Genomic DNA, 14,546 nt, shown 5'->3' with positions numbered 1-14,546 from the left:
CAGAACATACACCTTCAAAAGCAGTACTTTGCTTTATCAATTTGATAAAATGCTTTTGATATGATTACCATATTAAAAGTTCATTTTTTTAATGCTCCAATCAATAATGCTATGAGGCAGAATGGTTGAGGTATGTGAAGAAACATGTTTATCTATTTATTTAAAAAATTATTTTCTCTTTTAGACGTTTTTAGCAGCTATTACTTGTAATCACAATGTTAATTCTGAAAAAAAAAAAGCAATGTTAATTCTGTTATTTCTATATATCTTTAGAACTACTTTAGAGGGATTTGTGTGGCCCACGCCTGCAGATTGCTACCCTCGCTTTAAGTCTTGTACTCTGAATCCAAGAATAGAAAAGAACAAGTGAAAAACAATTCAATAGAAGGTGCAATCCCCAAAATACAACTGGATATTGATCTGGGAAAAAAATTCACATACATAGAGCTGGCTCGGGGATTTTAAAACATCAGATCTTGGTCATGGTCCTGGCTTTTGAAACGTATTGTCTTTTGAAAAACAGAATTTGAATAAGAGAAACATTCATTGTCTATTCTACATGGAATTTGACTTTGAAATACAAATCATTTATTGGTAGAGAATCTAATTCATATTTCACATGCTAATTAGCTATTCTTAATTTGCAGTGATTGAGAAAGATATTTTTAAATTCTGTTTTTCACAAAAAGCAACTGAACACAATGTGATATCAATCACAGTTAAATATAAGAGTTTTGTTTTTAAAAACCAGATAACTTTCTCTAAATCCCTGGAGTAAAAACTGTATCACAAGATCTTCCAATTCTTTTACTTCCTCTATTTTTTGAACTTTTAACAATAAAAGAGACAGTCAACCTACTTAAATTTAGAAGTATAATGGTCCTATGACAAGAAATAAAATGTGCAATTATCATTTATTATCAAGGTAACCACTGTTTTGTAGCATCCACCATACATTCTTCTTTACCTTGTTGTCCATTTAAAATACCATTCTGTCTTCCCACATTTCTTGGTCTTCCCCTATCTGCACCATCTTGTCTTCCATTTGTCCCTCCAGATCCACTCTCTACCTTTCTCCACTCTGTCCTGAAAGTCTGACCTTGCAGACCACATCGACCAACTCCCTTACACTCTGTCTTGTGGTTGGTTCAGTTAGAGGTTTCCAGGCAGAAGATCAAAGGAGAGAGAGGCCAGGATCATCATTCCTACAGCTTGGGCTGTGTGCTGGGTGCCTCTACAACAGGCCACTCCTGCTGCTATGTGGTCAGTCCTCTCTGTTACGCTCCCCTGTCTGGGTTCCAGTTACCACTGCTTCCCTTGCTCTAAGGCCTAGAGGTTTCTATTCCCTATTAGGACCTTGTCTATCAAGAGCCTTTATAAAGCTCCTTCTTCTCTCTTGGTTTCTAGATAATGCTCTATCCTCCCCAAATCTTCCCTGCCTAACTAGTTCTCCGTGGGCACTGCTTTCCCAGCTCTCTAAAAAACTGCATTTCCCTGCTTAACAATGCAGGCTCAGAGCTGAGTTTCTCACTCCTTTAAAGGACATGGGGTAGGGAGGGGGTGTGGGGAACAGAGAAGTGTGATTTTGCTGTAACCCCACCACACACACTAACTTGCCTGCTCTAGGTGCGTTTGTTTTTTATTTAAAAAATAGTTAAAATCACTCATTAAAAGAGGGTGGGAATATGGATGAAATAGGTGAAGGGGATTAAGAGACACAAACTTCCAGTGATAAAATAAATAAGCATGAGGATAAAAAGTACAACATAGGGGATACGGTCAATAATACTGTAATAATGTTGTATGGCAGTAGATGGTAACTATGCTTGTCCTGGTGAGCAGTGTGTAATGTCTAGAATTGTCGAATCACTCTGTTGTACACCTGAAACTAATAATCATATCAACTATACTTCAATAAATAAAGGATAACCATTTTTAAAAAGTAGTTAAATCACTCTTAAAAATCATATAAGTGACACATTTACTGAGACCAGTGACATAATGTAAAAATATATAAAGAAAAGAAGTTAATGCCCTTCCCCAATACTTCTGGATCCTTCCCCTTCACCTCATTCCCCACCTTCATCCTGTTTTGTTTCCAGAAAAATAACGTGAACAGGTTGGTCAGTCTTTTTCTACACCTGTCTCCATGATATTCAAGCCCATAGCAAACATATATTAACTCATATATGGAGAGAGGTGATACTTGTCTTCACAAAAACTGCAAGCATGCTATACATCACCTTGCCACTTGCCAGGTTAAGACCTAGTTCAAAACTTTGAACAGCCTCATAATATCATACAGTAGAAATGTACTATAATTTAACCATTTCTCTACTCAGGGACATTCAAAAAATTTCAACTATTTTTTGCCACTATAAACAAGCAATGCTACACTAAAATACCCTTATGCATATATGATCACTCATGCATCTATTTTTGTAAACTAAACTTCAAAAAGTACACTTGCTAAGTCAAAGTTACATATGGTTTCAAGCATCAGCCCCCTTACTTTCTTAAAAGTATACAGTAATGTATTTCTTAATTCTTACATTTGTTTTATATGGGTATGATATGGTATATGCAATTTTTGAATCTCTTAATATGAATTATAGATAACTTTCTATGTATTCTACACTTCCTGTAGTAATCTTAAATAGTTGCATATGTCCTCTAACATTATGAAGCCTCTTTAAATTTTTATGGGACTTGTATCAAACCTCAGTATTACTGTAGGAAGAATTTATATCCACTTCCTGTAATATATGCTCAGAGAGATAAAAGTTTTGACAGTAGCATTAGATATTTAAAAATCTATTGCAAGTGTGAGTCTCAGCTCTTAAGCAGTTGATGCAAACTATGTCTTTTGATGGGGCTTACAATTGATCAAGTGACTCATATGTGAAGAAGAACTATGCCTGGGGCATCTGCTTTCACCACTGCCTCAGTGACTTCAATCAGAGGACAAAGATCATGAGATTGCTGAGGAGCACACACAAACACTGGGCATTTTCCTAAGTGTAATGAGCCTTCTGGCATTAAAAGGGTCTATTTCAGATCAAAGGTAAAAAGAAAGCCATCAAAACAGAAAAGAATCTCCGCCCTCAAGGACACCACAGTGCAATTTAGCACCACTGGAGTCCCTCAAGGTCTGAGAAAATACCACCTTACACAAAGGCTTGGGAATATTCTGCAGTAGTTTCCATCGCCAAATAAAATACTACAAAACCAATTCCAAAGGGAGAGGAGGGAGAGCGTGGTGTGTGTGGTGTGTGTGTGGGGGTGGGGGAGACATGGTCAAGAGAAGACAAATCTGACCACCATTCACTGTTAGTATATTCTCTACTTGATCATATGACCACCAGACAAGACATTCCTATGTGTAGCCCTTGGAATGAAGAGTTAAGAAAATTTCAAAGCCAATAGGAGGTAGACAAATAGTCTCTGCGATGCCTTTATGCTATTTCCTGTGTGGATGGCAATATTGGCTTTAACTCTTGGTCCTGTGGGAAGGAGAAGTGGATTTCACTCTTTCCTGGGAATTGCTACATGCCCATAACACTAAAGAGTCTTCCAACTGGAAACAGATCTGATTACTTTGCCAGACTTAATCTCTTACTTGAGCAGTTAACGAGAGCTTTCAATAATCTTAATCACATCACTTCAGTGAAATACCTAGATGTTATTTCCACAGGAAATAAATGTCCACAGACCATAAACTCAACCTGGTTAATAGTTAACATGGGAGACAGGTGGGAGTTGGATTCAGATAAAGGGCCACTGTGCAGTGATAGTCAATGAGTTATGTCCCCTTTACTCCCTCTACCTGCCATCAGGGCTGCTAGGACTCTCTGAAGCTTCTGATGGGAAGGTGTGAAAAGGGAAATGAAGTGAAAGACAGGCAGCCAGAAGCAGGAAAATTCTCCCATACTTATGGATCCACCAGTGGCAGGAAGTCACTGAAGGATCCAGAACATGAAGGGCACTCGTGGCCACGGAAAAGGGGAATTAAGAGAAGAACACAGGAACATAAGATATAAATCAAAGACCCACTATGTTGAAGAACTCCCTCCCTTCATGCTTTTCAGAGAGACAGTGATGAAAGGCATATTTGGATGTCCTAGAGGAAGGTCCCAGCAAAAGGGATGTCACCCACACCAGAAGCAAAAGTCTCTCCCATCCATTCCTATTCTCCTTTCTGACTCCTTCTTTGATACGGTTAGAAGCACACTGTGATGATTCTAAGCCTGGCTCCTGAAAGGGCTGTGGAGGGCTGGGGCCAAAGGAAGGGGAATTGTTCTGAGCAATTGTGTGCAGAGGCCAAGGGAAAGCATGACCACCCACAGAACTTACCACTCGGTGGGCTCATGATCCGTCACTGTAGAAACTGAGTGTCCTCTGCACCTGCCTTGATCCAGGTACAATGGAGCTGTCATGATATTTTTTATATAAGAAAAGGGCAACAAAATAAAAAGATAATTCTAAACCAGGATAAAAACATTTACTGAAGCTCAATGTATCTAACACCCAGTTTCTGAATGAGGGACACACACAATCCTAGAATGTGGTGTGGTTTCTAAAAGAGAACCTTCAGAGGTGAAGCAACTATTCCACACCCGAGCCTCCAGAAGTCTCTCCCTTCCCAAGTATTTCCAAGGCCCCGGCATTCAGAGGGAGAAGGGGTTTTCATCACCACGGTTCTATGATACATGATAACAAAATCTATAATTCTATGACTTTCCTGGTGAAGCAGATTGGTTATACCACGACGGTAGCAAGTCTTATCAAACGAAGATCAACATATTGCAAAAATAAGATTGAAAGCATTTACCACATTTTTAAAGAACCACACCTGGATCAATGATTAGAGAAATGTTTAAAAATGTCAAGAGTCGAACAGAAAACTATTGAAATTCCTCTTTCCTAGATAGATATTTTTTATCTCAAAAATTGTATGTGATGTTTTCTCTAACCTTTAAGAGACCACATATCATATTATGACCCATTCCCCAGACAAAGCATTGACTACATGCTGTGGGAGGAAACCCCCCCTCCCCAAAAAGAATCCATCCTCTGCACAGCAACATACAAAACCCTGAGCCCTAGGCACATTGGCCTGGAAAATGTAAGGAATACCGGAGTAGTACCTTTTATATACTGTCTTTTTTTGGTCCTATAGAACCCTTAAAATCATTTTCATGTAAAATTTCATATCACATTAAACATATAGGCCAAATTAGCTCTTTTGCACCCATAAGTAAAACATAAGAGTAAAATATACCATAAGTATAACAGAATAAACATTACTTCATGTTCATTTGGGGAAAAAAAGCCCCCCAAAAAAGAAAGAAAAAACAAAAAAAAAAGAAAGAAAATCTGAACCAAGTTCCTTCAAGTGAGAGTGAATTTATCCCTCTTCTAGTAAAAAAAAAGAAAGTTCTTGTCATGAAGTAATGACGCTTATAAAAGTGATTATTAAAAACCAGAAAGGAAAAACCTCCAATAACAGAGATGAGCAAAGACACATGGGCTTTTGCTCTTCTGCTTAGAGAACCCCAACCAACCCAAGCTCCCACAGCAGCATGAACAGCAGAATTTAGGTCAAGGGGCCAATTATCCATTGTTAGCATCAAAGGCACAGACAAGTCGCTACTTCTTTCTGCTCATTCCTGTTTCCTCTGAGAGTCCTGAGTCCTGCAACCACGGAAGCAGGCTTAGAGCATGCCAAGGTAACATGTTTTTAAAAGACATTTACAAAGCACTGCTTCTGAAAGCAACCACCCCCCTGAACCTGTAAGTCAGCACTGTCCTCACCATCTGCACACTCCCCTATACCATTCCCGGTCTTCTTACTACCAAGTGAAATAACTGGCCTAGGAATTTAAGTTCATTGTTAAGCAGCCAGTGTCTCAATAGCACAAGCGATAACTGGTAGATGCAAAGTGGCTAAGCCAGGGACTTACCTGAAGGGGACTGGTACTGAGGCCGGCCTGAGGTCTTTCCGGGCCCCGAGCTCTTTTCCAAAGGTTCCCCAGGCACCAACTGAGGTTGTCCTGCTCTGAAGGAGGGCGAGCTGGTTCCTTTGGTCTCCGTGACCTTTGCAGAGAATGGTGGCTCCAAAGTGTCAGCACAGGAGGACCCAGAGAAAGTACTGCTCTTTGGGCCAAGAGCGTCATTAGGAGCCACTTCCCACTCAGCAGGCTGTGGAGGGAGCTGGGGGACTCTGTGATGCTGCTGAGGGCCAGGGAGCCTTGGAGACAGAGGCGAGGGAACAGGTGACATCCGCCAGTGTGTGCCCCACTGGGAGGATGAATTATTCAGGAGCATGCTGAGCGGTGCCAGTGCTGGGGGGGATGGCCTCTGCTCACTGCCTCTGGGCTGCGACCAGTCAGGGCCTCTGCTGCAGGGAAGGTCCAGAAATAAGGTTTTGTGACCCCTGAGAGGTGGCTCAGCCTTCCTGTTGCTTCTGGCTTCTGGGAGGGTGTGGGTGGCTGGTGTGCTCGGGGGGAAGCCCAGCCTTTTCCCCTCGGCGGCTTCATCTAACTTCTCACTGTCTATCACCTTCAGCAGGACCTTGTTCACAGGCCCCTCGGCACTGGCTGGAGTACCTGGAGTACGTTCCAGGGCCGACAGCTGCACTGCCCGGTCCCCTTGCTGCTCCCTGCCTTGCCACCTGGAACCATGAGTGCCACCCTCGACTCCTGGGAGGGTGAGCCAGTCTGCTCTGGGCACAAACTCCACTTGGGCCGCCGGGCAAACAGCAATGCTTTCCTCACCCTCAGGATGCATTTTAACTACTCTCTGCACCTGAGTGGACAGATCCTGGACTTTGGCCACAACTTTGGAAATAGACTTCTTCCTGCATGTATGCCCAGTGGACTTCTCCCTCCGGTCCTTCCCTGCCTTCAGGTGCTTCTCAGTGTCTTCCTGACTTTCAAGCAAACCTGCTTCCTGGTGCTCCAGCCTGTGAGGATCCCTGTCCGGCACTGCAGCACCATCATCTCCCGGCTCTGCGGAGCTGCAGGCAGGGGGCCGTCCTCCTCTTCCAAGCCTGGGGTCCTCCGATGCCTTCCTGAAGCTCCCAAAGCCACGGCTGGTACCCAGCGTCCCGGGGATCTCTGGGAAGTAGCTCTCTCTCCACCGTAGGGAAGAAGTAAATGCCCCACTCGGGAGCAAATTGCCTTTCTCCTCTACAAGCCAAAGGTTAGGCCTTGTTCGAGAAAGAGGAAGGGATTTGCTGGAACCCGTCTGGTCCTTCCCCATCTGAAGAACCAACGGCTGGCCCCCACGCCCTTTTCTTCTGGTCCTCTTGTGTGGAAGCACCTCAGAGCCCCCTCTCCTTCCCCCGAACCTCCGCGGTTTTCTGTTCCCATGGGCATTCCTCTTATTGAGACAGCCCACGGGGGGCTCCCCTGGCCAGTCACCACCACTCTGGAAACAGTCATCTCCAGGGGCCAGGCTCACGGACAGCTCCAGCAGCTTCCCCTCCTGGTTCCCCATCGTGATCCCCAGGATGTGGTCTGAGCTCAGCAGATTGGCCAGAAGTCTCTCCCTCTCTGCTGTGAGTTTGTACAGCTCGGTTAAAATGTCTTTTGTGGGAGTTTGCTTGAAAAATATGTCGCCTGGATGTTCATTTGGCTGCAGGCTGAGGCCGATGACGTCTGACCCCTCCCTGACTTGGTAGCAGTTATGAAACCCTTTATTGGATCTGTCTAGAGTTACAGTGCCCTTGTATGAAAATCCTCTGACTTCCCCCCTCGGAAGATAAAAGCTGATGTAGCAGACTTCAGTAATGGGCTTGTGCAATTGGAGGGTGCAGTGAGTACCTTCCATTATGCCTACCTAATTATTCATGCCTTGGAGATGCTGGTCTGTGGTCAGGCTTTCCGGGCTCCGGTGGTGGGGCATGTGATGGTGGCTAGGCAGGGAAAGCAGCTGACAGTCATCTCCAGCAACAAGACCGCCTGGTAGAAAAACAGGGGAAGAAAGCAGCTTGTCTAACGGAGTGCATAAACCACATACCAGCACAAATGAAAGTGTAGCCATGACTTATCCTCCCTCTCTGGCTGATCTCAACCAGCTCAACTCACACCAACCAGAGGCTGACTCCAACCTCTTCCCCATTCCCATCCTACCCTTTACCAGAGCTTTTCTATAGCTAAGAGATGGGAGACTGCTCCATTTTAGCCCCAAGACAAAAGCTCCTTTCCCCCTCACAAGGGAACTCACTCTATACCCTAAGAGCAGGTCTGCCAATTTCTCTGGGCTTCAGTTTATGTTTTTCTATGAAATACATCCTCCCCCCAAAAAAAATCCTGAGGAAAGGGGACCTTGAGATCCTTAGAAGCCACTGTCATTTTAGTAACTCGTGTTTGGAATATTACTTTGCAAAAATGAGTGAAGCTTTTGTACTCTCCAAAAAGCACCCTCTAAGATTTGAGATTAATTATCTTTTTAACTTAAAGCAGTGTGGGAAAAGGTATTAGGCCACAGATTTGGAGACTTTTCTGAATACAACTCATATTTCAAAAGTACTAAAAGTGAAAATTTTAAGTTTGAAATTTAAATAAATAATTTAGGACCCTTAATCAAGTTTTTTTTTTTTTTCTCTCCCCTACTTCTTGCCTATTTAAGGCCAAATGGAATGGCAGACAAAAAGCAAGTATCTATAAGCCACTGCTGGCCCTGTGTGGATTTTCCAAATCTTTACCAATGAAGCAGCTGAAATGTCACATAAGCAGTGAATGTGGCTGTGTTTCTCAACTAAGATTTGAGGAATCTCAGGAATGTCTTTGTGGCTAACATCCCCATCTCCCCTCCTTGACCAAGCATGGAGCTTAGAATTCTATATTACCACACTTTTTTCTTAAATGAAAGCATTTCCATGCCTAAAAGAAAATTCCCTTGGGAAGGGTAACACAATACCATTTACTAACCGTTGATATCTTTAGTGAATTATTTTCCTCAGGTATTTTATAACTTTCTACAAAATAAAAAGCTGCATAAAAGTACATCTTGAGTGGCAGGAGAGAGAAAGGAGGACGAGTTTTGTAACAGAAACTCCTTGAGGAAGACAGATAAAAGTTGATAAAAACAAAGGTTAAAAAAAAAATACATACATCTGCTGGTCAACCCACAAGTGCTAGGAGGACTCAGAGTACTCAGAGAAAATGAAAATGGAACACCATTTTAACGCACTAAAAGAAAAGATATGTTAGCCCAGAATTTTATATCCAGTGAAAATATTCTTCAAAAGTGATGGTGAAATAGTCATTCTCAGATGAAGAAAGAGAATCAGTTGCCAGTAGACTTGCTTTAAAAGATTTGTTAAAGGAAGGTTTTTAGAAAGAATGAAAAAAGAAACCAATAACATCAAGAATGAAGAAAAAGCAACCAAAATGGTAATGGTAATATCTGTGTAAACACACTATTATTCCTCTCTTGAGTTCTTTAAAAGATATCTGACAGTTGAAAACAAAACAAAGAAAACCAAGATGGTTTGGCGGTGTTGCAATGTATGTACATAAAATATACAGGACAGCTGCAACATTAAGGGGGTGTGAAAAGAGACCTATATGGTGGTATAGTACAACAGCAATTTAATTCTGGCTACACTGTAAAGAGTAAGGCATGCATATTTAATCCCTACAGCAACCACTAAAAGATATAATGAAAAATACAATGGATATATTAAAGTGGAAGAATTTTTTAAAATTCAAATAACTCAAAAGAAAACAAGAAAGAGGAAATGTAAGAGAGGAACCAAAAATTGAGGTAACAAACACAAGTAAATGATAAAATGATAAATCTAAAGCTAAACACACCAATAATTACATTAAATGTAAGTGGTCCACACATATCATTAAAAGACAAAGATTGTCAGATGTGTATAATATACAGTTAAAGTCACTGGCTTGGATGAGGTTACTTAAGAAGAGTTCACAGACCAGAAAAAGCAAAGGTTGTAGAACAGAGTACTGGGAACAGAGATTTAAGGGATAAATGGAGGGAAAAGAAACTTTAAATGAGGCTGAACAAGAATGTGCAGTAAGCTAATTTTCCATATTTTGTAGCTAAAGAAATTAAGATTCTGTAATATAACTTCTTTCTATGCTTTTATTATAGGTCTGTAAACCCTAGGGTCTAACATCTTTCAATTAGTGTTGCCTCATCTATCATCTCTTCTTAAATACCTGTTGCATTTTCTCTCTGTTGCTATGTTTTCTTTTTGCAGAAGACTAGTATAAAAAGAGTGAAAGTTGTAACCCTGGTATTGTACCATGTTGAAGATCTTTCAACTAGGGATCAAGTGATAGAGTGTAGAAGATACAAGGAATGACCTTGGGGTTGTAGATCTCAACATTGGCCATGTAGTTTGTGGCAGGGTACAGAACAAAAATAAGTTCCTACCAATTATAAAAGAAAAGTATCCCATTCTTGGAATTCTAAAATGTTCTTTAAAAGTTGCAAAGTTTTACCTTGATTTCAAAACACTTCTACCACATTGTGGCAGGCCAAATCTAGGTGCAAAAGGGCTTCTTCATGCCATGTGTTCATAATTTCTGAGTATTTTCTAATGCTCATTTAGCAAGTAAGGAAGATATTCCTAATATCTCTGTCTCTAGGCCTTATCATTTAACAAAAAGTTCAAGCAAAAGACATCTGCAATGAAAGGTAGGGACTGAGAAATGAATTCCTTTAATTATAAAGTGGAGTTGCTTGAAAAGAACAAGTTTCTCCTCTGAATGTATAAGAGCACAGGTATTGATACCTTAGTGGCACAAAGATAACTAACTTGCCTGAATTTAGCATCCACAGTGCATCTTAGAGGAAATTTATGGAGGAATAAAAAAGATTACTTCATATTTTCTGGTCCTATGATGAGTTTTAGAATTAGCTTTGCTATAATTTTGAACATCCAAAGCCCAAATAATTTAAGATAGATTAAAGAATATAAGCAAATATTTTTTCACTCTTATTTCCCCAATCTCTCCTATAGTTTGAAATTATTTTTATCAAAATTGTTATGTACACCCTCCACTATCATGAGTAAATATTTATAGAGCTGCCTCTGGAGCATAAAAGAACCATCCACACTTTTTCTCAATTTCTCTCTCTCTCTCTCAACCAAAGAAAAGACTCTCAGGATTCAACCATCAGCCTAGCATCTCTGCCAGTGTCTGTTTCTAGATAAAGTCCTCCTATATATTTTCCTCTTCCCTTTGTGAAATGAGAAATTTAATCTCTAAGTTTCTAATTCACTAACTTAAAATATTAGTTGGTGACACTTGCTAGCTAGCCAAGGAACTACAAAACCCCTCCTCTTTGAAGGAGAAAATTGTATGCCCTGAGTAAAGGAATGTCAACCTCAGCACTCCAGTGGGCACCATGTCAAAGGCAGGCTTCTGAGCAAGCCAAACCCTTTCTTCAACAAGCCATTAGCAAGTCAGAGTGCAGTGCTGAATCATCATGCATACTTTCCATCTGAAAAACCAGAGGGGAAAAAAACTACAAGTCTTGGAAGAAAGAAAGCAAAATAACAAGGAAAGCAATACTGAGTGGGGTTAAATACACCAGCATTATAATTCCATGCTGAGTTCACAGGACTATTTCAAGCAGCATTGCCTCATTCTGCTTTGACTAAAATCCGGCAGCTCTGCAGGCTCCACACACTAAATTATACATCTTACTTTGGCCTGCAAAGTAACCTTTTCTGGTTACGCTCAGTGTAAAAGCACTTTGTTTCTTGGGGAATCTTCGTGTCTTCCATTTCCTTTGGCAAACTCCAGGTTAACAGTCTCTCCAAGACAACACTGCTGTGGTGATTTCTTCCGTTTTTCCAATAAGTACATGATTTCACTCTGCCCAAAATGGAAATATCTGTTGTACCTCATCATAATGGAAAATTATTGCCTTTTTAGTAGATATTATTCAATGCTTGTGGCATATTTCACCAATGCCCAAAATTAGATCCAAGAACTAGCTGCAGTCATACTGTCTGCTTACTGTCAGTTTCTTAATTGATTCTGGCCCTAAAAGGCCAATGCAAAGCTTTATTTGGTTAGTGATTGGCAAAGCAATGCCCTATGACTCCATCTGAGCCTAATACTAATACAATAGATTATCTATAAGTTCCACTATTAAACTGGAAGTTGCCTTTTGTCCATTCAGATTCAGGCTCTCCCTTTCTATATGCTATTCTAAACACCAGGAGACTGACTGAACAAGCTCCCGGGCACTCTGGCTTTACTGGGTTTAGGTGTTCAGAAATACTATCAGATGATGGGAGAGGAGAATGGAAGAAGGTTCATATTTATTTCCTGGCTCCCTCCCTCCTAGGCTATGATTCTGTAGTAGGTATGTCCTCTAATGAAGACCACAGTTTCTCTCGGGTAGCCTTCTTCCAGGTATAGCTACTTTCTCTGCATATGAGTTGTAACTTCCTCCCATTGCTTACCTAGGCCTATGTAGCTTTGAATTCTGCCTCTTGTGTGTAATTTTGAAGAAGTTAGTACCACCTTAGCTCTTTCCCACCCATCCTAGGATGGAATGCAGTGCAACTGTTCTTCAAATAGAAGATATAAAAACAAAGGTAGGTCTGCAATAGCTTTCTAGCTCTTTTCCCCCAGAGGTATTTTTTCTCAGAGAATCTACACACTGTGATAGTAGGAGAATAGAAGCAATAGCTAAATTTTTGCAATACAAAGCAGAAAGCAACTCATTCTACAAGACATCAAAAAATAGATTAGAGGAGGTTAAAGAAAGGAGAGACACATCATTCTTGTAGGATCAGAAAATCCTTCAAAAAGAAGAAAGCATTTGAAATAGCTCCACACTAAAGGATAAGATTTTGACAGGTGTGATTTTAAAAAGGGAATTCCAGGAGGAGAGGCATTATACAAGACCAGGAAATTTGTTAACATGTACAAAGGGAAGCAATACTCTCTTTGCTTGTTTTTTTAGATACATGTTAGGAGAGATAAGTCAAGAAAGGGTGATAGTACATTGTAAAAATATTTGAATCCAAGTTGGTGGGAAATTAATGCTAACTTCATAAACAAATGGGAAGCCATGGATGGGTTTTATCAGAGATGTTTGTTCAGTACTAAATTTAAGGAAGATGAACTTAGCAATAATGTCAGAACAGAATGGAGTGGAAAGAGATCAGACAGAGAGTCAAGAATGAGGAGCTCTGGTAAACATCAAATCCTATAAAGAGGGTGAAAAAGAAACAAATTAGAAGACGAAATTACAGGCAGAGTTTTAGATAGTGATTTTAGAAGACTAAGAGGATACCAAATTACATTCCAAAGAATAAGAAAGAGGCTGATGGTTAAATAAATACATTTCTAGCCATAGTCATAGATGGTTAACAGAGGTTAAGAAAAAGGCCTCCTTTTTGTGTTTGTTTATTGACCCTTAAACCACCCCACTCAGATACCTGGTTAAGCTATAAGGTATGAGTGCTGAAGATTCTCCCAAAGATCTGAAAGAATCCTTTCCTCACCTCTCTGTACCTCTTCAAAGGCTCAGATATAAAGGTAAACAAATACCAGCTTTCCATGTGATCTTCATGAGAATATAGCATACCGAGATCTTCACCACATCTCTGGCTTATGTTACTATCTGGCTTAAATCATCATCTGTGGGACACATATGAGTATACTGAGGAAATAAACTAGGCAAGTTTATAGCCATACAGGCCTACCTTGAGAAACAATACAAATCTCAAATAAAGAAACTAAACTTACACCTAAAGAGCTAGAAAAATAAGAACAAATAAAACCCCAAACTAGGAGAAGGAAGGAAACAATAAAGATTAGAGCAGAAATAAATGATACAGGAACTAAAAAAAACCAATAAAACAGATCAATGAAGCCAGGAACTAGTTATTTGAAAAGGTGGACAAAACTGATAAATCTCCAGCCAGACTCATAAAGAGAGAGAGAGAGAGGCAGAGAGAGAAAAGGACAAAATCAAACAAAAACACAAATGAAAGAGGAGAAATAATAACCAACACCACAGAAATACAAATAATTTTAAGAGAATATTATGAAAAAGTATATGCTGACAAATTGGACAACCTAGAAGAAATGGATAAATTCCTAGAAACATATAACCTACCAAAACTGAAGCAGGAAGAGAGAGAAAATTTGAACAAATGAATTACAGCAAGGAAATTGAATCAGTAATCAAATAACTCCCAACAAACAAGAATCCAGGACCAGATGGCTTCACAGGCAAATTATACCAAACATTTTTTTTAAGATTTTATTTACTTATTCATGAGAGACACAGAGAGAAAGAGAGGCAGAGACACAGGCAGAGGGAGAAGCAGGCTCCATGCAGGGAGCCCAATGTGGGACTCAATCCCGAGTCTCCAGGATCATGTCCTGGGCTAAAGGTGGTGCTAAACAGCTGAGCCACCCAGGCTGCCCTATACCAAACATTTAAAGGTGAGTTAATATCTATTCTTCTCAAACTGCTCCAAAAAATGGAGGAGGAAGGAAAACTTCCAAATTCATTCTATAGAGCCAGCATTACCC

General features: G+C 40.4%; 1 protein-coding gene across 35 annotated transcripts in view; it reads right to left on the bottom strand.

The window, feature by feature from the left end:
* FMN1 (formin 1) overlaps nt 1–14,546 on the bottom strand; it is a 433,877-nt gene that overhangs the window by 393,245 nt on the left and 26,086 nt on the right. For 29 of the 35 annotated variants that reach the window (XM_049104448.1, XM_025473314.3, XM_049104447.1 and 26 more), the window contains one exon: nt 5,964–7,964. In XM_049104448.1, coding sequence (XP_048960405.1) covers nt 5,964–7,833 — 1,870 coding nt within the window. In that variant the 5' untranslated portion in view covers nt 7,834–7,964. Of the gene's footprint in view, nt 1–4,353; nt 4,430–5,963; nt 7,965–14,546 lie in introns of all 35 variants that reach the window. The other 6 variants (XM_049104451.1, XM_025473330.3, XM_025473325.3 and 3 more) reach the window with 1 other exon arrangement.

Source organism: Canis lupus, chromosome 30 (genome assembly GCF_003254725.2).
Source record: "Canis lupus dingo isolate Sandy chromosome 30, ASM325472v2, whole genome shotgun sequence".
Lineage (NCBI taxonomy): Eukaryota > Metazoa > Chordata > Mammalia > Carnivora > Canidae > Canis > Canis lupus.
This window is presented reverse-complemented; position numbering and strand designations above follow the sequence as displayed.